Below are 23,061 nucleotides of genomic sequence, written 5' to 3'. Positions count from 1 at the left end.
TACATTGCCTGCACCACAGTGATGGCCCCCTGCAGAGGACAGAGGATTTGGGGGAATCCCCAAGCCATGGGAGGAGGGGCAGTGACATCTACTGTCATTTCCTGTCATTGCATCGGGGCCAGGAACAATCTGCAGGGTTGGAATATTGTAAATCCACTCAGTGGGATGAGGGAGCTGGATGAGCCTGTTTTCCCTGTTAAACTGAGGATGGAGAAGGAAAGGGGGAAGCCTTGATAGTTTAAGTAGAGCCAGCATTGTGTGGAGCTTTTACTCAGACTTCTTGACTGTGCCCCTGTTGTGGGAAGCAGGTGCCTGAGAACAGGTTGTCACCATTGTGCTTGACTGGAAGTCAATCATTCTTTCAGCAAATCTGGCAGGGAAGTTGAGGAGAGGGCAGCTGAGTGCTTGGGGTATGTGTGTTCCTTATGGGTCAGGGAGAGAAGCTGCAATTGGAGGCTTGCAGGAAGACTTCTCCCTGATACTGGGGGTGGGCACCTGCATTTTTAGGAGGCTGTACTGATACTGAGGCACTTTTTTTCCAGCCACCCATGGGGGAGGAAGGTGGACACAAGAGATACCCTACGACGTCAGGTGATGGCGGCAGGAAGCGCTACCCATCCCAGTCTTCCAGCAAAACGGTCAGCCAGTGCCCATCCAGCCAAGCCCACGCCTCACCCAACCAGCCTGCACAAGAGGATGCCAAAAACCTGAGCCAGCAATCCCCTGCTCCATCGGCTGCAGAGTCGCAGACAGTGGGGAAGTAGAGAGGCTGCAGCGTCTGCTTCCTGCCGGGGAATGGGGTGGGTTGGTGGGGGACTGGCTTGGATAAGGTGAGACATGAGGGGGTGGGACAGGAAGGGAGCTGGAAAGGTGGGTACCCAGGGATAGGCTGCTTGGGAGAAACTTCAACGCACATGATTTTCTTCTCTTGTGGCTGGAAAGCAAAGACTATCTACATCTAAAACACCATTTTGCTATTGTAACCCTTACCAGAGCCAGACCCGCTCCCAGCAGACCGACCCTTTCCTTTTCCTTCCCTCACCTCCTGTGCACACACTCATGTCTTAGTGTCTCTTCAAAAACAATGTGTTCTGGCTGGGTTGGAAAGGGGAGATTTTTTTATTATTATATATATATATCAAGTTTTAAATTATTGCTAGAAGTTCGTCTGGATTTACCAAAACAAGTCTGCTCTGTGTGGCCCCAACGACTCCCCTCTGTGTCCCTCCTCGGATTGCGGGGCAGCCGCTCAGGAAGCTTGGAGGAGCGAGGTTCTCCAGTGGGGGACCGAAGCCACAGCGTGCCACGATGCTGCGGAGCCTCTGATCTCCATGACCCGGCTGACGTCTCCCATTCCATGTACGGCGGTGTCTCTCCGACACCGACCACCACGGCAGGAGCATCGCCCTGTTCGTTCTCCTGGTCCCTTCTCCCCAACGTCTTCACCTTCCCGAGGGTCTGGCTCTTCCCTCTGTCCACCTCTCCCTTCCCTCACGGACAATTTGGAAGTCAACCAAAGGACCTTTGCCAAGGATAGGCTTGTTCTGACTCCTTCCTGTGAGGATGGGCTGGTTGGGAGGCTACAGGCACGTGGACTTGAGCCTGTGTGGACGGTGCATCCACTGCCCCAGGAATGCCCATCGCATGCAAAGACAGGACTTTGCTGAAGGAGCTTTTCTCTTCCTTTTCCCTTGGAAAAAGTGACATAACAGAAAAAACCCACAAACCCCTCTAAAAAAACAAAAAAACTCTTTAAAAAGACACCGCTCCCTTTGCTTTCTTCCTTGGAAATATTATTGAAGAAAAAAAAACTACAAAAAAAAACAAAACCTCCCCAAAAACACAGAAAAAAAAAGTTGCCTTATGGTGGAGCTGGACTGGGGAGGCTGCTTGGCTTCCTGCACCCTGAGGTGCACTGGGCTCTTGGCCCCACCCACACCCAGAGACTCCTCGCCGCATTGCTGCCGAGCTGATCTTCCCTGCGGCCTTTCCTCTGACCCCACAGCTCGCTCGGAAGCCTTCCCCGGCTCGGAGCCTCCCTGCCAGGCCTGAGTCTCCAGGGGAAGGTGCTGAGGGCAGTCAAATCCAAGACTTGTGCTCACGCAGTAGTCGAAGCCACTCTGCTGTTTGTACCGTGGCAGCCTCCTCCTCACAGCAGCGACTGTATGTGCTCATGACCTTGCTCAGACCCCCTGGCCCTCTCCGGGCAGGAGGTTGATCTGCTCCAGTCTGTGCTTCCAACGTGGCTGGGGGGTGAGCAGGTAGATTGTCACAGCAGCTGGAGGGACTGGTCCTTGCTGCGAGCGAGTGGGAGGTCTGAAGTGTCCCTGGTGTCGCTTCTTGCTGTAGCCTGACAGGGAGTGATGCAGCCCTAGGAAACCTGTCCCACGGCAGTCACTGGCTCAGGGCTGCTGGTGGGACTTGTGCAGGGGCAAGCAGCAGACCTGCCTGGCACAGGAGAGTTCTGGCCTTGTGTGCCATGTCTTGCTTGGAGTCTCCCACTCAGGGCACAGTCCCTGTGTGCCTCTGAGGGCTGAGATGACACCGTGCAGCTCTCGCTCGGCTGAGGCAGGAGGTGGCTGCAGAGCTGCTGTGGCATTTTTACTTGATTGATGCTTCTGTCCAGCACCTGCTTCAGCAGGCAAACCCTCCCCAGCCTGTGAGCTGGTTCCTTTGCAAGGGGCGTGTGTCAGAGGGGTGAGATCTCTTGAGATTTCCAGTGCTGTCTCTGGAGATGCTCCAGTGGCAGCACTGGAAAATCATGTTCCTTTCCAGCCAGACCACCTGCCTTGCTGCCACAGTGCTCCGTCCCGTGTGCTGCAGAATGTGCTCCTCCACGGTGTGGAGAGGGCACACAAAGGGCAACTCCAAAGGTGCAGCTCCTTGTGTTACTCTCTCTGCAACATCACAAGCTGGTACCAAACAGTGTTTTCGCAAAGGACCCACTTGATCCAAAGGTGTGTCTGAGAGCTGCGAAGAGTCATCTCTTCAGCTCTGTCCCTGTGCTGTTGTGGGACAGGTGGGTGAGAACAGTCAGGAGCTGAAAAGCAGGAGGGGGAGCACAGTGCAGCTGTTGGTCAGCAGTGGCCAAGGCTGCTCACTGGGTCATGGCTGAGGTCATCACTTCCCAAACTGACACTGCCTCGAGGTTGCCGTTTTGGTGGGGGAGCTGGGCTAGAACGGAGCAGCTTTGTGAACTGCTGCTGGAACAAAAAGCACAGCTGGGTTTGAAAGGCTGGGGAGCTGCTACTTTGCTGTTTCCTGGTGGTGTGATCCTGCCCTGGTCTGCCCACCCCTGCCATGTCACCTGCAGCTGGTACCCCTCACAGGCCGGATTCCAGCAGGCCGGCCTGCGTGAGACCATGGATGCACCGTTACAGCAGCAGCGCTCTGGGATTGTGGGGTGGGAACTGGGCAAGATGGGCAAAAAGTAACACTTGTACAGTGCTGTGGCCGCGACTGTTATATCTGGATTTCCCCTCTTGTGAGCCAGAGTCAGATCTCTTGAGGTTACGGATGTAACCAGGTTTGTCCCTGATTTGGGAAGGAGGAGGCTGGATCAAGGACACTGGAGATGTGTTGCTGGTTGTTTGCAAGTGGAAGTGGGTCTGGATGTGCACAGGTGGCCCCGTTGCAGTGTCCTGTGCTCCTCTTGTCAGTGCGTGTTCTCTTTTCAAGCCAATTGTCTGTGTTTTAGCAACAAATGTAATAGGAAATGAGGAGGAATGAGCTTCTGCTGTGGAGTTGTTGCTTGTGGAGCAGACTGGAATTGCTTGGGTGGTAGAAGAAGTAGGATGTTTCCCTGAGAATGTCCCCAAATCTGAGTTGATTTTAAATAATATTTTCATTTCTGAGCTTGAGACTCTAGTCTTGGCATGGAAGAGTTTTCCCTCTTCTCTCTGCCAAGTGAGTGGTTTGTCACATTAGTGTGTGCACCTGTTTCCCAGGGGAAGCTGGGTCAGAAGAGCAATCCCAGCGATCCCACCACCCTCCAGGTTTATGGACTGTGTGCCTTGTTTTACTGTCCGTCGGACAGCAGCAGGCAGGACAGAGCAAAGGAAAGATGGACTTGACAGCCTGAGGCAGCTGTTGCTTGCTCCCACCTGTCTTCCTCCAGATCAAGGGAACACAGAGCCATTCACTCGTGCTCCATGCAGGGGTGGGTGGTGGCAGAGGGCAGGGAGCTCCCTGGGGCAGTGTCCTGCACCCCTGTGCTGTGTGGTGGCCATGGCTGCTGGATGGGTGGTCAATGCCTGGCCACACGAGGCATCACACACAGCTCATGTCCTAGCTGGGCCAAGGGACAGCTGTCCAAAGAGGATTTGTATTTGAGGAAGCTCTTGGCCTCCTGCAGAGGAGGGAGTTTGGCCTTGCTTTTAGCTTGGATTCTTCACCTCCACCATGTTTTTTACTTATTTTAGAGATCTGAGTGGTTGCACATGTGCTCCTGTGAGCGCTGATCTGTCCTGCAGCTCATAAGGGTTGTGTGGTGCTGGTGCCCAGCCACTGGCATAGCCTGGGGGAAGCCCCAGCCGCTTTTGGAAGAAGCTGAGTAAGAGGAGTGCTCCCCATCCTGCCCCTCTTCTCAGGAGGTCCCCTAGGCTGCCACAGCTTGGGACTCCTTGTTAAAGTCAGCTCGTCTTTGGGATGCAGTTGACTGTAACAGGTACAGAGCTCTAGTGTGGAGTCGGGAGCAGAGGTAGAAGGTTTGTTTCAGAGGAGGCTTTCTTGCTTATTTGGGAAAAAAAAAATTAAAAAGTCATAATGCTGCTGCTCTGTTTTGTCTGTCCGTCCCTCTTCTGCTGCCCCCTCGCACCCAACAGTGGCTTCTCACTGTAGCCCTTGGGGTCCGTCGAGTTTCGGCAACTGCTCGGGACTGGTCGACTGTACTGTAACAAACTGATGTGTTTAACCTCAGTGTCCTGCCACGTGTTTGCATGGCAGTGCAGAGGGGGCCTTCTAGCTGTTAATGCCTTTCCAGTTACTTTATCTAAAGGAAAAAAAAAAGAAAAAAAAGGAAAACTGTAAATGTAGCAAGCTGTGTTTGCAATGCTTATTGTCTCCTGTCTCCTCTGAGGCTGGTTATGTCACTTGTCACTGTTCGAAATGGATGCTGGGTTCCTCTTGAGAGGGTTGCTACACTTGATGTTAAATGCCTCACTGGCTTTTTTTGAAGTTTCCAATACAGGTAACAGATAAATTAATTTTTGTTTAAGCAAATATTCCTCTTGGTGGTATGGAGCAGGTGGCTGGAGGGCAGCGTTTCCAGGAGTAGTTTACAGTTTCACTTTCTGCAGACACTTGAACATAGGACCGATGTATCTGTGACAAGCACATCCCCTTGGTGGGAAGCTCCAGAGGAGTGGGGAGTGCCCTGGGTGCCAGCAGGCCCCTGTGGGGTGTGCTGGGGTTCTCCCAGCTCCCCACACCGTCCCTACTTGCTCCTCCAGTGTCAGCCCTGCACCAGGGGCGCTTGTGCCCATGACGGCCCTCATGGGAGGGGGTCCTTGGTGCCACTTGGTCCCTTGAGCCTCTCTGGTGCAGCCCCACTCCCGCTCTTTCCCACCCATCCTGTCCTGGTTCCTTTGGGTTTGGAAACCTTTGGATCTGTGGCTCAGAAACCCCTGCTGAGCTGCACCTCAGCAAGTGCAGCCCTCTGCTCGCTCACCTGGAGCTAAAGGGGTGATGGTTCGATGTGCTGGCCCTTCTCAAACTCCACATGTCCAACCTCAGCCTTCTGTTTCCCAAAACTAGAAAGTGTGTGCAACCTTCTTCAGCTGCATTTATTGTAGAGACAAACTTAAAATGACTCATCACAGACCATGTATCACTTGGGAGGAAAATCTTGTTAATACGGCCCGCTGTACATGATCCATCTCTGTTGATAGTACATAATCTTTGACCCATGTGCTAGGATCATCATCACATATAAAAGGAAAAGAGAAAAATGTAAAATACTTGAATGAGAGCTTGTATTATAACATTAATATTATTCAGAGTATCTGCTTTCTAGGCTGATGTGGTTCATTATTCTAGTAATGCTTTAGTCCTTTGTAATTTGTGGTAATTATGCTTTTTCCTTTTTAATACAAAAAAAATGTATAAAAATAAAAACTTCAAAAGACAATGCAGCCTGGGTTTTCTGTTCTGCTGACTTGCCCTCCCCAGGTAGTTGTGAGCTGATGAACAGGCCAGGTTCATCCCTGTGTGGCTCTAGGGACTGGAGGAGGGCTGGGGAAGTGAGTTGACTTCCACAGTTAATGCTGCATGTCCCCTCCTCAGGGGGCTGCTCCAGCAGTGGGGGCATGAGATGTTTTTGTCTCAGGCCCCCAGGCAACATTAAAACTTGAAAAGATCCTTGAGAAAATTCACAGTATGTCTCTGGGTCTGTAGGTTCTTGGGGATATGCATGCATGTCTTAGAGCATTTCACTGATCTCCACACAGCTCAGGACAGCAGGGACACTGCCTTCCTTGGAAAGTCTCTTTCCATAATTTACCATTGTGGAATTTTGGTTGTTTCTTGGAGATGAAGCTCAGCAGGAGGAGGTGATGGCATGTAGCACATCAGCTCCCAGCTCTTTCCCTGTCCCATGAAGGGAAACTCGGTGTTTGCAGCTGTTGGACTGTGGAACAGTGATGAGGCCATAACACCCCTAATTCAGACCTGGGAGAGACTCTGCTGGAGGACTTGGGCCCCTCCTGCATGTGCAGGGGAGAGTTTCTAAAGCTGTGGCACCACTGATTTTTTTTCCATGAGATTACATCCCATATCCCAGGTGCTCTGAATCTCAGAAAAAACAGCGGTTTTAATCCTATCACATGTAGTTAACAGTGATCTTGCTGGTGTTTCTATAGAAGTGAGTGCTGCTGAGAGAGGCCAAAGCATTGCCTGTGGACACTGGTGCTGAAACCTCGGTAATGAGAACTCGCCAGAACACACCTGGCTCATGCACAGGCAGCTGGAACCAAGGTACAGTGCAAGCAATTAAACAAACTGCTAAATTTTGTTTAGATTTCTAGAGCAGGTGTTTTTTGTGTCTTAGATAGAAAATAATGGCAGCAAATGTGCAGTCATTTCCAGCAGCACATTTACCTTCAGTTTTGGGTTTTGTTATGTGTGAACAGTAACTCATTTCCCAATTGAAATACTAATTAGCATAAATCATTGTCTTTAACTCTGCTGGTCACTGGGCTCTGCAAAAGCTGCTGGGTTGGTTCACTCAGCCTTCTTGGGTTCCTCAGGGATGCTTTCAGAGAGCGGTGTGAGGCCGAGGAGGACCTTGTGTCTCTCAAAGGCCTTGGTTTGTCTGAACACTCTGTCCGTGCCATGCAGATAATCCAGCACTCCCAGAACTCCATAGCACTGGTTGAACCTGGGAACCAGACAGAGATAAATATCACTGGAAAATTACTGAGGTTGCCTTGCCTTTCCTATTTCAATTCTTTTGGAAGCCCTGTAACCTGTCTGTGATTTTTGCCCCTGCACCAGTCTCCCTGGCAGCTCAGTTGAAGCCTGGGTGAAACTCATGCAGCTTCCCTCTTTGTTGCCTTCATTACCCAGGAATGATGGCATGGAGCAGTAGCTCTGTCTCTCCCAGGCATCTCAGTGCTGCACGAGCAGCTGGACACTTGTATTACCATGTCCTGAGACCCAGCTGCCCAGGAACATGGAGCAGTTGTGCTTCCAGTGCTGGGACACCAGACTATGCCCAGAGAGCATCTTGGATCTGCATCTGTGTCCTGAAATGAGCTGAAATTCAGAAGAAATGACTGGTAAGAACTGACACCATGTTTTTGGTGCTGCCAGGCGTTTGGGTGGGGAATGAACTGTCCCACAGTCTGGATCCGCAGGAGGGGCAGATGTGAAGTGTCTGAATCTGGTACACATCTGGGAGATGGGAGCAAGTCTTCCACTGCTCAGGTGTGTATCCCTGAACAACCTGCTGCAACTGTTCTCTCCAGCATAGGAGGAAGCTGGGAGCTCTGCCAGGAAGGGTTAATTGTGATTGTGTGTGCAAGGTGTTACCTGGTCAGTGTTACTAATTGCACTGCAAGGAAGAAGGACAGACAGGCTTCCTGCCTGTTTATTTCACCTGTGTGACCTGCCCCTGCTCTGTCTTTAGATCACATGCAGTGTCCTCTAAACTTCTAGGAAGAGCCTTGCAGAGAACTGTCCTTGACAGGGCTAGAGTCCCTTGAAATCCTGATCTCTCTAACTGCTGTAAGAACTAGCAGCACTCAGCCTGCTATCAAGTGAACTGCAGAGCTGCTCTGCTTGTACATGAGCTGTGCAAACCCACTTGGAAATGAGCTCTGCCCATCAGCAGTGTGGGAGTGCAGGCAGGAGGGAAAGGAAGGGGAAGGGAAGCTGAGCAGTACCCAGACATACTTGAAGTGGTGGAAGTCGTGGAACTCTGGAGATGGCAGGAAGGGCAGGTGGTAGCCACAGTGTGAAATGCTTGTTGTTATAAGAGCAAGGGAGAACCACGCTGAGATTGAAACAATGTGAGACCCCATGATCATCGGGCCAGTCATGACAGGCAGCGTGTTGGAGAGCTGGAAATGAGAACAAACCACCTCATTAATGGCTCCACAACTGGCAGACTCTCCTTAAGGAGCTGAATTGTGTCACCTGGGTGATGCACAACATTAGTTGTGTGCAAACAACATAAAGGGAAGCTCCCTCTGCAAACACCTTAGTAAAGTTACATAATCATCCAAGAAATAATTACAGGGCTAACAGAGTTCTACTAACTGCAATCCAGTCATAGCCCCAACAGAGTTCTACTAACTGCAATCCAGTCATAGCCCCAGCTCCCTAAGCTTGTAGTAGAACTTAGACATGAGACTAATCCGTGGGTGTGAGGGCAGCATGATTCCAGTAAATCATCCTGGAGTCTGAGATAGGATTTTCAGCTTGACCTTGGAATAATGCTGATGCCACTCTTGGCAAACCTCACTGTAAAAGGGTATGTCCTATGGACACACACAGCGATGTGATGATCTGCATCACCTCACTCTGTCCTGCCCATGACACACAGACTCAGAGCTGGTGCTGTGGCCCAAGACTAGTATTAACAGGAGATGGGACTTCTCAGTGGAACCTTTTGAAGGTGGGGTGTGTCTTCTGAGAAGTTGTGGCTGTAGCAGCACTGGGAGACACTCCTGCAAACACTGATCCCATCCACCCGCATGAAAATCCTGACAGAACTGAGTCCACACAGTAACCCAGACTTCTTAAGTGCCACATCTCATGCCAAAAGCATCATCTGTGCTCCCAGTTCCTCTCTGGGCTCAAGGAAGCCCCATTTAGTCAATTCCTTATCCAGTATAATCAGGTTCTGCAACCTCCCTATAGCCAAGCTTCTTGGAAACGCAGCTCAGATTCCTCTTCCGAAGGAGAAAGCATATAAGGGCACATTTGCTTCTCTTACCACTCCTCCCAATCCCATGGAAATCACACTCCACACAGCAAATGGAGGGTAACTATGAAAGAATTTACTTACTATGTGTTCTACTGGGTGAGCATAAATGGAGACCACACTGATGGGGGCTGTCCACTCGTGGTGCATCTTGTGAATGTGCTTATACAGGACTGGGTGGTGAACAAGCCTAAGCAGAGCAAACAGAGAAAGGCAGGTTTTGAGCTCTGCAGAAAAGAATATAGAGTAACAGAACACAGAATTTCTGTTGGGGACTTGCTCATATTTCCTCTCACATAAAGATTTCAGAGCAGCTGGGAATAAGAGTGTAGGACTCCTGGCTTCTCATGCTCTCTCTCGTTCTGTAGTATTGAGACTTCACTCAGTTGATGTGTCCACTGGCTGATGTTGAACTTAGCCCAGATAAATCCCATAAATCAAAGTCCCTGAAGGACTCATTTGCTCAAATCTGGGAGTATTGCTTAGGGGAAGACTCACTTTATATTTTCACTGTTTTGACTTTTCCAAATGGCAACTATTAGAGTCAGAATTTTTGGTTCCACGAGTCCTTCATAAGAAATGTTTTTTTGGGTGCATTTGTCTAAAAGGGAAACCTGTGTATTTCTGAGAGTGCTGTGCTTGCTTTTGCAGGGACTTTTGCAGGCTTTTCTCTTCCTTGTTTTAGCTTTGTCCTCTAGTGTTGGTGTCAGTGCTTGAAAATCTTGCAGTGTTGGGAGTTAGGCTCTGTCTTGCAGATGCTGTACAAGGGAACGGGAGATCCATCAGTCACTGACCTTTTGAACTTCTTTTCTTTCAGGAGACTCAGTCTCACTTTTTCAAAGAACACAGCTCTTGAGTAAAGCTGCCTGTTTTGTTTCTTCCTTAGCTTCTAAGCTGTTCCACCTTTGTACTTTTACCCCTTTCTCCTTACTCTAAGTACTGACAGTACCAAAGCCTCATGTTGTAAGGGTGGATTTCAAGACTTGTAACTTTTCCCCTATAAATACAAGATTGGTAGTAGAGAGGGACTGAGATTATTGCTGTTGTAGGAGAGGAGCATGATTTAAGACATGGAGGAAAATCAGAGTCCTGTTCCTGTACTCGGCTCACCTGTGTGTATAATAGAAGAGAATTTCCTCTATTATGGTGAAGATGCTTAGCTCCACAAGAAACCACTGGAAAGTGGGTAATTCCTTGCTGAAGGTGTTGCCCCACCACTTCATGATGTGGAACATGGCCACGAGCATGGGCAAGGAGATAAGGAACTGATTAGCCAGGGCTGTGTAGATGGCTTGGCAAAGCTTCTTCGTGTCCACCTGCAAAAGAGAAGTTGGGACTTGAGGCAAAGTCAGAAGCAACACAACTTTAGCTGGAAGGATAAAAAGCTTTAAGATTTATAGGCAATTAAGTTTTGGGATTGGCTCTTTAACAAGCTGTCAATCCAGATCTGATCAGTAGCCTGGTGACAGGATCTGCTTTTCCCTCTGCAGTGGATATACAAGACTTGGCTTGACTCTCCTAAAATCCTACCTGGTAGCAGGAGAAAAGCATAACAGGTTCTCCCCATTCCTGGCCTAAGAGACTGCAGGAAGTGTTTAGCCAGCAGAAGAGGCAGAGTGGGAAGTACTTACAGGATCATTCTTGCCCAGCTGAATGCGATAGCGAGTAATGAAAGTTGGCTTTCCTGTTATATCAGCCACCATAAGGATTCCATTGAAGCCCCAGAAAGCAAGTGCAGGCACCAATGCAGCCCCTGTGGCGTGAGGAGAGGGCAGAGATGTGTGAATGAATTGAGAGCTATGGCCAAATCAGAAACAAAATACACTGGCATAATATCCAGTGGACCTTGCTGGGAGCCAGATGTGCCAAGACCTGCCCTGAGATGTTTTAAAATGGAATATGGTTAAGTTCTGACATCCAGGTAAGACCTAAAGAATGGGGAAGAGGTTAGAGAGGACAAATGTCTCATAGGTTGAAACTTGAGAAAACTGAGGCTAAGAAAAGGCCCCTCTGTTATGGGTTGCTCTTAAACACAAGTAGGATAAGGTTGAGTTGATCCCTAGAACCTTGCAAGGTGCCTGTAAGTTCTGTTCACCAGCTGTTAATCACAGGGAAGAGTTTTACAGGTGCTACAGCAACAGTAATATCCACTAATTTTACATAAATTTTTAGTTTAGTTCTACTGAGTCATTCAGTTCTTGCAGGAGCAAAGTATCTTCACAGGGAAGGCATTTCAACAGCAGTAAAAAGATCAGATTTTTAGGGGATTTAGTGATGACCCCATCCAAAGGCAGAACAGCTGCACCACATCAGCTGCCTCTGGCTTCCAAGCCAGTGCTTTTCTGTGGGAGGATTATGGAGTTTGGGAAGGCAGGTCCCAGTCCCCCTTTTACATGTAATACACGAATGGTTTCTCCTACAGAGGAGTGTTGTTAAAACTCACCAAGGAGGAAGATCATCCACTCATCCCCCTCAAAGAAGTTGTAGAACTTCAGCCATGTTGTTTGCCAGAAATCGCCTAAAGTTATACTCTGCATAAACCTGTGGAAATAAGAGTTCTTGGTTGCCCATCTTCTTGTCATCCACTTTTTCTCCCTTTCCACAGAAAAGTTTCCCCTCAAGCCACTTTGTTTGAACAATCTTACCATGAAATAAAGTTCACTAAGGCAGTGAACATGAGCAGGCCTGTACTGAAGACATAGGCACTGATCTTCAAGGCATCCCAGAGCTTCTCTTCCTGTGAGAAACAACAAGAGTAAGCACATGCTGTTGAGTCCTGCTCTGGCATTTCTGGTATTTGCAATGGTAAAGGCAGTCCTGTGACGGCCTGTTTTGTTTCACACACACTCTGAAGAACACAGTAACAAAGCTGTTATGGAATATTGTGTGTAATTGAGCAGGGAGTACACACACATCCACCTGCCATACTTGGAGGCTGGATGTGTCACCGATGTGGAATTTCTCTGGAATAACCAAAGGGAGAGAAAGAAGCGCTGATTTTTCCTGTTCTGTTTTTATTTGGCATGCTGCTCAGTACCTGGACAACTATAATACAAGGGGCTTCTGGATAACTCAGAGCAGTGGGAAAGAAGTATCTGGGGGTAAGGAATGTTGCTCCACTTCAGCACCTCCCTCCTTCAGTATTTCCTCCTTCCCAGGATGCTTTCTCCCCACAGCAGCCAAGAACTGTTGTGCTCAGATGACCTGGTTAACAGCTCCAGTTAATCCAGAACCTCTCCACTCAACATTTCTCTTTGCTTTGAAGGCCCATTGTGAAGCCCATTGCCCAGGTGTCCAGAAACTTGCCTTTTTCCCTCAAGTATAACAGAGCTTTAACACCGTTCCTTCCATAATTTACTTTGCTGTGTCTTTAGGCCATCACAGGTTCAACTTGGCTCTAGTGCTGAAAGTACAACGTGGCCAGCAGGCATCATGTGCCACCTGTACAGAACAACTGCACATCAAAGGGAGCTAAAACACTCCGCTTCTCAGAAATACAAAGTTCTCTAAATCTCTGCTTTCAGTCACATCACAGAAATGTTATGTCTGAAGTATTCCTGTGTACAGCATAAGGGCAGCTGTAATGTTAGCAGGACTTTTTATCATAGTAAGGATTTTAACTGTACAGAGCAACTGCAAGACTCAGAAAATTACCAGTGAGACCTTTTGATTCGAGGAATAAGTATATTTTAAAAAGCAACAAATATGTGGCAAACTTATAATTAATGATTTGCCTTTTAGAGTAGCCCAAGTTGGAACTGGTTCTGGAGTTCAGCAATCTTAGTTTGGGTTTTCCTGAGGGACATGAGTTATCTGCGGGATGTTTTTTTTTAAAAATCAATGCAATTCTGAAATAATATTATATAATATCCAGCTATTGTGTTCTTCATTCCTCTGTCCTTCCTGTTTTTTCCTGTAGTGTTGTGCTGCACAAACAGATTGGAGTAGAAATAGTGTGATTCATAGCTGCTGTCCTGCTCATCTCCTATCAGGGAGGACAAACAAGAGAGGCAACTGAGAAAGATTGAATGCAGGTGGTTCAGGGTAATGCAATATAAAGGAATCCTCCTTACATGGCTTTCAGATTCTGTAACAGCTACAGAACATTAAATGTGTCAGCAATATTTATCTGTCCCAGGACAGAACTTTGCTCATTAGCACTGAAACATTCCTTATTAAAACAAACAAACAACTATTTCCTCCTATCAACATTTTTTTTTAATCAAGTGAGCAACTGAGAAGGAATTAATTGCCAGGACTCTTGCCCTACAGCTTGATGTCTGTGAACCCTACAGGTTTGCATTAGAACAATGCAATCAGTTACCAGTGTTATCACTGGGTGTGCTGAACTGCAAAGGCCAGGCTGGCAAAAGTCTCTGCTCCAGCTTCAGATAGTACCTGCTGGATCCTGGGCTGGAGATTTGCTCTCTTAGCAATTTCATACTTCCAGTTGCATCCATGTTCTGCTGAGGTAAGACTCAATCTTTAGACCCTGTAACATCACCTACATATTCTTTAAAAAAAAAGTTACAAAAGCTATAAAAGCTTTGAGCTTTTTAACAGAATCCTATCCTATAAATACTTTTTCTCCTGGAATGAAGAAAGAACATACCAAACAAAAATTCTGATGTCTTAAAAGTGTCAAAATTTTTAGTTAGACAAAATAACATTCCAGTTACTTCAGCATCCACCAGCTGAAGAACTCAAAGGATTTTCAAAAATTAGTAACTCCTAATACCAGACACTGTGCATGTCCTGCCTGAGAGTAGCTCATTTCTTCAGCTATTATAAAAGCCCTTTGGCTAGGAACTATTTTGTTTTGAGGCTGTGCTTTTATTGCACGTGATGAAGTGATTACATGAGTAAATCCCACACTGTAATTACATGAGCTGGAGAAGCAGAGTTTACATATAAAAAAAATCTAGTTCATCAAGTCCAAGTGCTTAACACCCTGTTGCTCTTCATGCCAACAGCTCCAGCACAGTAGCACTAATTCATGGATTGCTTGAGTTCTTGCCCTTAAAGGGCTTGTAGAAGTTGGCAAATTCCTTAAGTACAGAACATGGTTACTGCTGCTGAAGTAAAGAGACTGAGGCACCAGCTGGGAACCACTTTGAGGTCTGGGCCCAATGAAGTGGTTATGGGGGAGCGAAGGTAACAGGCCCTTCCTCACTTGCTGCTGTAGCTGCAGTCCCTGGAAGGGAAAAATGCAGGGGAAATGTCCCTGCAGTGATAAGAGATGAGCTGCTAACTGTGCTGAAGTGATCAGAACATGGATGTGTCTGTCACTTCACTTAGATGATGACTCAACACATCCAGCCTTCCAAAGCACCTGGATAATGCTTCCTTTAAAAGATGGTCTTGAGCCTTTACCTGCTTCTGCTGCTCAGCCATGGTGGAATATCCAGAGTCTCTTTTCATCTGAAATAAAAGATGATCCAAGTAAGTGAACTTTGTACAGCAGGAGAGTGAAAGAATACACTGCTGACAACACAAAATCCTCTCAACTTTCAGTCAGTTGCAACAGTGTAAAGTATTTACTCTGTGCCTTTTCCTATCCTACTCCATCTTTCAGGGTGACCACTGAGCAAAGCTGAGCTCTTGAGAATTAAAATGCCCTTGTTTCCTTATGAATTAGAAATGTCCCAGAAGACTAACAGGGATGCAAGGACAACAAAGAAAAATGGGAGAACAGCCAAACCCAAAGCTTTTGATTGTGGCACTGGTGTGTTGTGGCACAGGAATACACTACACCCAACAGCAACTCCAGCCCTTCCAGGCTGCAAGGAAATGATCATGGGGGACATGTTGTTCCTTAAAGACAAGAGGCAGTTAAATTAACATAGATGAAACCAAGAATCCAACTACAACAAAGTGAGTTTGTGCCATAAAGAATTAACAAAGTAGAGCCCCCCACACCTTCACTCATGTGACAGATGAACTGTAAGTTACAGCTCAAGAATATGGTGAGAAAACCATCTTTGCTTCAAGTCCCTCTGTGGTCAATTAGAAAGTTAAAGTCCTAAATGGATACAGGGCCACCTTATAATAAATCTCCCTGCATTTGGCTCTGGCTTGACACATTGTTGATGGTTTTGTTAAAAAAATTAAAAAATAAATCATACCAAGGTTTAAGTAGCTGCTGGGGCTTCACTGTTGGCCACAGCCATGAAGGGCTCCCTATTTCAGGCCATGTTTTGGCTGTCCTAGGGATTATTGTGTAGCTGTTTTGATATTGTTGCTCTCTTACCACCAAATATAATTAGCAGAAGTTAAAAAAACATTCCTTAATGTTTTCTTGGCTTCACGTGATCCTTAAGAACAAACAACCAAGTTCTAATAATATGATGGCCAGATTACTGAGGATTGCAGAGTTTGATCAATTTTGCTTTTCATATTCAGCAGAATATTCAAGCATAGGCAAAATGTGTTACCTGAGATACAAAGGGAAGCACAGACAAGGGTCAAAGGCACCTGTCAAAGGTACAAACAGTTGGAAAATTACTCATTACTGTATTACCTTTATGATGGAGGGAAGCCTCTCAGGAGAACTCTTCTTGCAGCGTTTCAGAAAGGAGGAATAAACTGCTAAAAAGAAGTCCCTGTATTAGCCAGGAGGTTATAGTTTATCTTTGAAATTATAGCCTTTTGGGTTCTTACAAATACAACTCTGTTTATTTACAGGTGTTTCCAGCTCTGTTTCCCCAGATTACATATCAGTATGCAGGTTAAAGAGCATGAGACAGAAGGATTACACACCGTCTTCCTGCTTACTAATGGACAGAAAAGGACAAGCACAGCCCACCACACACTTTAGCGGAAGAAACTGATGTTAAACAGTTCTGAGAAGGAAAAAAGAAAAATCAGGCAAAAAGTGATTTGAAACTTGAAACCATGAGCTCAACTCCCAACCCCCTATTGCAACACTAGGGTTGGATTTACTCCTTGGGGAACTGCTAACATTTGGTAGCAGTTGTAAAAAAAAAACCCATCCCAAGCTCACTTGTCGCCCTTGGCCAAAAAAGGCAGTGTGAGAGGTGCCCTGAGGTGCTATTGCTTAAAATGAGAGTGTGTTTGGGAACTCAGTGTCCCAGGGCCTCTTGTCTTTCCCCAGACCTGGAGCTCATCACTATTGGACTTGGTGAGCTACCAGGGCCAACCCTCTTTTCTTCTGTTATCTTGTTTGCCAACCACTGATAAAATACAGTTGGACTATGAGATACTCGATGAAGAATCCCTGTAAGAAGCAGTTGCAAGTAACCTGCTGGCCTGAATACAACAGCCTGAATAACCTGCCCCAGGATAAATTTAAACTGATCGTATCATAGTTTTCAAAAGACCACCCATCACATCTGTTATGTAACATGCACCATATGCCCATCTTGTCACACAGGTCCCCTTGGGGCAGGTGTGCCCACTGTCTCCTACTAATGGTTGAAATATGTCAGGCTTGAATAATCCATTCCTTTTTGAGGCTTTGCTCCATTCCAGCTTTCTTAACAGGTTGTTCAGAGCCTTGAACAGCTGAGTGTCTGCATGGAGAGAGACTCCACAGCTTCTCTGGGAAATCTGTTCCAGTATTTGACAACCTTCACTGTAATTTTCTCCCCTCAGAATTCTCCTTGTTATACCTGCTATTATTTGCCCTTTGGCAAATATCTTTACAACCACCCAACAGGGAGCTGAAAACAGTAATAAGTAACACTTATTAATGTGTAAAATGCAATATGCAACCTCTATTAAGCCACATTTCAGGATAAAACTTTACATTATTTACATTAAACCAAGATAAATGTGGATGGATTAGGTTTTCCCCAATATCTAATTACCTACACTTTTTATTGTTGGATAATGTCTCTTCTGATTCCGAATACACCAAATACATTGAAAAACCACTCATGTAACTATGGTTGTTTCAGCAAACAAAAAAGCCATTCAATTGCTTGGCACCACTCTGATGTTGGCATGTTTTACATCCCTGAATCAGCCAGTGAAGCTCTCAGCTGCCTGCAGCTATTTCCAAATATCAGCTAGAACTAGTGCTGAGTAAGAAAAAAAAGTTTCTTTTCAGTTATTTCAAATTAGTTAACACCAAATTTGAACTAAACCAAATTCTCAAGCCTATGGTAAAAGTAATTGCTTTCCCAAACAGTCTCATGAAATTAAAAAGGAAACACACACTAGTCAAAATAGAATTCTAATACACTTTTTAAATTATTATTTTCATATATAACTTCATTTCACCAGTAAGTGTTCATTAAATCACAGATCTGTTTTCAGTGAACTTCCCACTGCAGGGACCAGCAAATGTGTTTGTCTAAGTCATGTTTTACAATGCTCAATATAATCTGAAAAGGAAAGAACTGCTGTAATTTTTACATTTAACATATGCGTCATTTTTTACACCCCATCTCTGCTGTCCCCTCACACCTCTGGTGCCCAGAGACCCCCAGCTGAGGCCCCTCAGGTGCCCTCCTGCCTGTGCTGCCCCCACTGAGCTGCCTCCTCCTGACAGCACCAGTCAGGCCTGCACAGGAACAGCTGCACCTGCTGTGATGCTCTGGCTGCCCACCTGGCATTCCCTCTGCCCTCCTGCTTGAGTGTGGGGATAAAGAAGGTTTTTTGAGTTGAGAAAAGGCCTGTAGCAGTGTCAGAGGCCTCATAGCTGGTACCTTTTAGTACGAGGGTGTGAACACTGAGAATCCAATTAGTTCTGTGAGAAAAACCAGCAAGGTAGCAAAACCAAAAATGAGATAAGGAGGTTTTGGGACAAGCTGCCCATGAGAAAAGACTGTTAAAGAGATAAGTTTCTCACAGCAAAGAAAACATCTGTGCAGAAAGTGTCATCCAATTAAAAGCTGTAATAAGGTTTATAAACACTGTGATAAAACCCATAAAACTTGGCTATGAGTGAGGTTTTACAATATATATTGTGTAATTTGAAGTTAGAGTTAGCTTTTACTTTTACCTCTTTTTTCCTTTCTTCGTGGAGTGATTTAATAAACTATTTTGTGTGTAATACCTGAGAACTGTGCCCTCTTCTTTTTTTACCCACCACGACCTACTGGGTACTGCTACACCTGAACCTTCTGCTGCCAACCTTCCTTCACTGGCATCAACTTCAGAGTGTACAGAGAGTGGAAACTGCTCCTGGGAGAGAAAAGGCTGCAACTATCCAAGAAAATACACATAGAAACAAAAACATAGGAGCACTTACCTTGTCACCTGAGGAGCTGCATATCCACCAAGCTGTGTGGACAGACACAGGACTAGACGACGTGTTTCATGTCCTACCAAGCCCTGCTTGGATCTGAGGGCAACCACTGTTCCTAGAAAAGCTTACAATGGACTTCACACAGCCACATGACATTGCCTTTTAATGATTTCCTCAAAGTTTCTATCATATCTTTTCAAGCTACTACACCCTTGAACTCTGGCTGCCCATTCTTTGCTCACCTCCTGCTGATGGAGAGATCCTTTGTGTCTATTCAGAGCCCAGAGTTCAACTCCTCACCTTTCAGTACTGCTGTGGAAACTTTATGAGGGTTTAGGCAAAGGCACCAGGGGTGTGTTTCCAAGCAGGAGCTGACTGTCCCCTCCCAGACTAGTCATGTGAAGCCACTGTTAGTGCTGGCAGTGTTCCTCGTGCCTGTGTGCTGTTACTCAGCACATCTCTGCAGGTAAGAGTTTTACATCAAGAGTTCATTGTACCTGGGAATAAAAAAGCCACCCATACCCTAAAAGAGTAGTTTTTATAATTCAGTAACTCAGAGACCAACCCAATGGGTCAAAGGTGTATTTGTTAAAAGCAACAAGGGTTACTGTGGAATTTGGCAAAAAAGCAGCAGTTCAGTTTTCATTCTGCACTAAGTCTATAAATTACACTGACACTTCCTACAGTGTCCTCAACCAGTTACAGCCACTGGTTCCCTGAGGAAGGAGGAGATGCACACAGGTTGGCATGTGCTTGGCCTCAGTTGTCTTTAAATATGATGTTTACAGACCATAAGGTCTGTAATTATGGTATTGCAGAGAGCAAGATGTAATTTACAGTAATATTGATCTTTATTATGCAAATGTGGCCCCAATCTGTTACTTACTCAACATACAGTGCCTTGTTACAAGTTCTGAGAACTGCTGGTGTTACTATTGTAACTTTGCAGACTTTTTTTTCTACATGAGGAAAACAAAGGAATATCATCTCTGCCTCACAGTCAGCCTTCCCAGGTGAAGCAACACAGAGTCTTGTTTGATAAGCAGCATCTCATGCCAGCAGAGCTGAAGCTGCAGAGAGGGCTGCAAGCCTGACTAGGATGTCACACTGATTGTTGCCATCCACACTTTCTCTTGACTAATTCCAACTATTCCCCAGCAGGGAAAAAATTTGTAATTCTCAGCTATTGCTACTAATTGATATTTATCACACACAGCAGACTCAACAGGGAGGAATGTGACTCCTTCAAACTATGTACTCACGTGCAGAGGAGGAAGTGGAAATGGGCATTTCAAGGGGGGTATGTGCCATGTGGATGATTTCCTGAGCTGATCTTTGTTTGGACTTGAGATTGCAGTGGGAGTTCATCCAACAGACAAAAGTAATGATAAGACAGTGAATTTCACAGACCTGGGTGTTTCTTTTTAACCACTGTTCAGTTCCAGCACGGGTGATCTCTGAAATATTCATCATAGGAACAGACAGCTCAGCACATCAGGGACGTGACAGCTCATGGCATTACACCACAGGGATGTAAATGCCATTTACCTTCTGCTGCAACGTGTCTGGCACGTGTTGTCACTGATCAGCTGCTTCTCTGGCTGCCCTGGGCCCTGCACTGGTGTCCCCACCACAGACACTCCAGGGCTGGTGCAACCTTTGCTGAGCAATTCAAGCAGTCTGACTCCTCAGCTGAAAAGCTTTTTGATTAGATGCTTAACACCTTTGATCACTCTCCACAGGTTTTTAATAGTCACCAGTTGTTTCACTGTTTGAAAAGAATATCAGGAGAAAATCTCTGAAGCATCTTTTAGGCTTGCACAAGCCCACACTGATAGTTCCTTCAACACTGAAGAGAATCATAGAATAGAATCATAGAATCATAGAATGGATTGGGTTGGAAAAGACCTCCGAGATCATCAAGTCCAACCCTTGGTCCATCTCCAGTCCCTTTACCAGATCATGGCACTCAGTGCCACGGCCAATCTCGGTTTAAAAACCTCCAGGGATGGGGAATCCACCCCCTCTCTGGGCAGCCCATTCCAATGCCTGAGCACTCTCTCTGCAAAGAAGTTTTTTCTGCTCTCCAACTTCAATTTCCCCTGGCAGAGCTTGAGCCCATCGTGCCCCCTTGTCTTATTGCTGAGGGCCTGGGAGAAGAGACCAACCCCCACCTGGCCAGAACTTCCCTTCAGGTGATTCTAGACAGTGCTGAGGTCACCTCTGGAGGAATCTGAACTTGGCACAGCTATTCCCTAATTCCCTGAACCAGATTTCTAACCATCTCCAGGGCACACATGGCCACCCCCAGTACTGCAGTGGTGCCTTTGGAAGCATCTGTGGAACCACAGAACAGCCAGGAAGATAAAAATCCATCTTTTAGGATTTCCATTACTAAGGTTTTTCCTCATTTATGGCGCTGTGACGAAGCTCTAAAGGAAAGGAACAGCTGTTTTTGCAGGGCATAATCCAGGACAAGCAGCTCCAGATCCCCAGTGTGAAAATGTTGAGCTTTATTCCACCTCATAATGTAGCTCTGCACACACAAACTGGTTTTCTTTTAACTCTGGTCTTAACCATAAAGAGGGTGTGAGGATTCTTTGGAATGCTGGACCTGGAGGTAACTTCCAAGTACAAAAACAACAGGACCATTTTAAAGAGGAAGGTGCATTTTCCAGCTATTCTTTGTCTTTATGAGCCATGATCAAAATCAGCCATGCTTGGAAAATCAAATTCTGATCTCCTGGAGAAAAATACGTCTCCAGCTCTCCTGACCAGTACTTGCAAAAATCCTTAAACTGCTTTTTTTAGAGGGGAATTTTTCAACACTACAAGTGTAATTTATCACAGGTGGTTATTGCCTCCAACACATTCTTGTGAGAGAACCAAGACACAGGTATTTACAACGTCCTGAGAAGATGCATCCTCTCTTTCCTCCTGGATTCAAAGTACCTTCAAGCACTGGGTTTATCAGCAAGAAAAATTACATATATAGTTGTAACTCTGAACTCTTTAGGGAAATAAAAAATCTAACCTTGTATTTACAGAGTGCTGAATTCAACCTGCTGAATTTACTTGATAATGTGTTTTCTTGCATGAAATCTCAAACTCAAGTGATCATGGGAAGAAAGATGATTACTTTCTGCCAATGTAGCATATTGCACAACAGATAAGAGACACAACAGCCAGACTGCAGAGCAAAGGCAAAACAGTAACTCTGTCACCTATGAAGATAAATTTTGAATCAAAATAACATGAAATAATGGGATGTCATAAGATGCTGACAGCAGGAGGGCCACTTGACAGAGAGAAGCACTTGAAGAAAACTCTTCTTTCCTGGTATTACATTTCTGCCAGAGTATGAGCACTAAAACTGAGACACTGAATTGTGTCTGAAGTGGGAGATATCAAGACTTGTTTTTCCAGGCACTGATCAAAATAGGTGGAAAAGTAGCTGAGATTCAGTGAGAGGAAAGACTCCCAAGAGGTGTGCAGATAACCCAGTACCAGAACATATATCTATATCTATATATATATTTATATACAGAGACACATATATATTTTATAACAGATGCCACCCTGTCCAGAAGGCCCACAGTCTAAAGGAAATACTATCCAAACTTAAACAGTAGACAAGCTTCCAAACTGCCTCTCTGCCATCAGCATCAGCCAGCAAAGCAAGTGTTGGTGGCCGTGTTCCACAGTTAGCTTATACTGCTACACCACATACAGCCTTCTGTTGCTAACCTATTTTAAATTCCGTTCCCGGAACAGCAGAAGGCAGACTAAAAGTCTAAAAGGACTTGTAAGACTTCTATGCTCCTGCAGAAGAACTTGTCAACTAATGCGTTTGATTCGCGCTGCACCGCAGGAGCAACCCGTGCCAGGAGAGGGGTGGTTCGCACTGTGGGCCTTGGAGAACTGCCCCTCATCCCACTCCGCCCCCCTGCGCGCCCGGCCTGGGACCCCGGGGGGGCTCGGACCCGACCCCGACACGGGGACCCCCCTCACCTCCCCTGTGGTGAGGGAGGGGCGGCCGCTGCTCCTCCCGGGGACGCTCAGCCGAGGCCCGGCGCGGCCCGTGTGCCGAGGGGCCGGGGCGCTGGGGCTCCCCATGCCGGGAGCGCTCCCGGCCCCGCCGGGCGCGATGGCGCCTGTACCGCAGGTTCCCTCCCGCACCGCTCATCCCTTCTGCCCCCCCGCCCGTGGGCTTTGGACGCGCCCGCCGCGCGCAGCGCAGGGGGCCCGGGCGAGCCCATTATCGGCACCGGGGGGGGCTCGGGAGAGCAGAAACACAACTAACCCGGCTCACCGCGCATGCGCAGTGCGGGCAGCGCGGCCGCGCGCGGTAACGAAGCGCTTTGCCCGCAGCGCCGCGGGGGGTCGCAAACTCTCGCGAGAGGCTGAGCGGCGAGACGCGGAA

At 46.8% G+C, this 23,061-nt stretch overlaps 2 protein-coding genes across 13 annotated transcripts in view; one reads left to right on the top strand and one right to left on the bottom strand.

The window, feature by feature from the left end:
• The window catches only part of LARP1 (La ribonucleoprotein 1, translational regulator), a 46,904-nt gene extending 40,773 nt beyond the window's left edge, over positions 1-6,131 (top strand). For all 4 annotated transcript variants that reach the window (XM_071569917.1, XM_071569916.1, XM_071569918.1 and 1 more), the window contains one exon: positions 543-6,131. In XM_071569917.1, coding sequence (XP_071426018.1) covers positions 543-764 — 222 coding nt within the window. In that variant the 3' untranslated portion in view covers positions 765-6,131. The remainder of the gene's footprint in view (positions 1-542) is intronic.
• FAXDC2 (fatty acid hydroxylase domain containing 2) lies at positions 5,759-22,809 on the bottom strand. 9 transcript variants are annotated; one of them, XM_071569925.1, is made up of 12 exons: positions 20,187-22,589; positions 19,901-20,095; positions 18,642-18,753; positions 15,945-16,012; positions 14,798-14,845; positions 12,070-12,161; positions 11,868-11,965; positions 11,056-11,177; positions 10,535-10,740; positions 9,509-9,614; positions 8,392-8,558; positions 5,759-7,375 (listed from the first exon to the last, which is right to left on the bottom strand). In XM_071569925.1, exons 5-12 carry the CDS (start codon positions 14,843-14,845, stop codon positions 7,219-7,221), a joined length of 996 nt encoding a protein of 331 aa, XP_071426026.1. In that variant the 5' UTR covers positions 15,945-16,012; positions 18,642-18,753; positions 19,901-20,095; positions 20,187-22,589; the 3' UTR covers positions 5,759-7,218. The 9 variants fall into 9 exon arrangements, with proteins under 9 accessions (XP_071426026.1, XP_071426028.1, XP_071426024.1 ...); XM_071569927.1 differs by lacking the exons at positions 19,901-20,095; positions 20,187-22,589 and adding an exon at positions 22,650-22,714; XM_071569923.1 differs by having other exon boundaries at positions 19,901-22,589.
• Between the last annotated feature and the right edge of the window lie 252 nt (positions 22,810-23,061).

Source organism: Pithys albifrons, chromosome 15 (assembly GCF_047495875.1).
Source record: "Pithys albifrons albifrons isolate INPA30051 chromosome 15, PitAlb_v1, whole genome shotgun sequence".
Classification (NCBI taxonomy): domain Eukaryota; kingdom Metazoa; phylum Chordata; class Aves; order Passeriformes; family Thamnophilidae; genus Pithys; species Pithys albifrons.
This window is presented reverse-complemented; position numbering and strand designations above follow the sequence as displayed.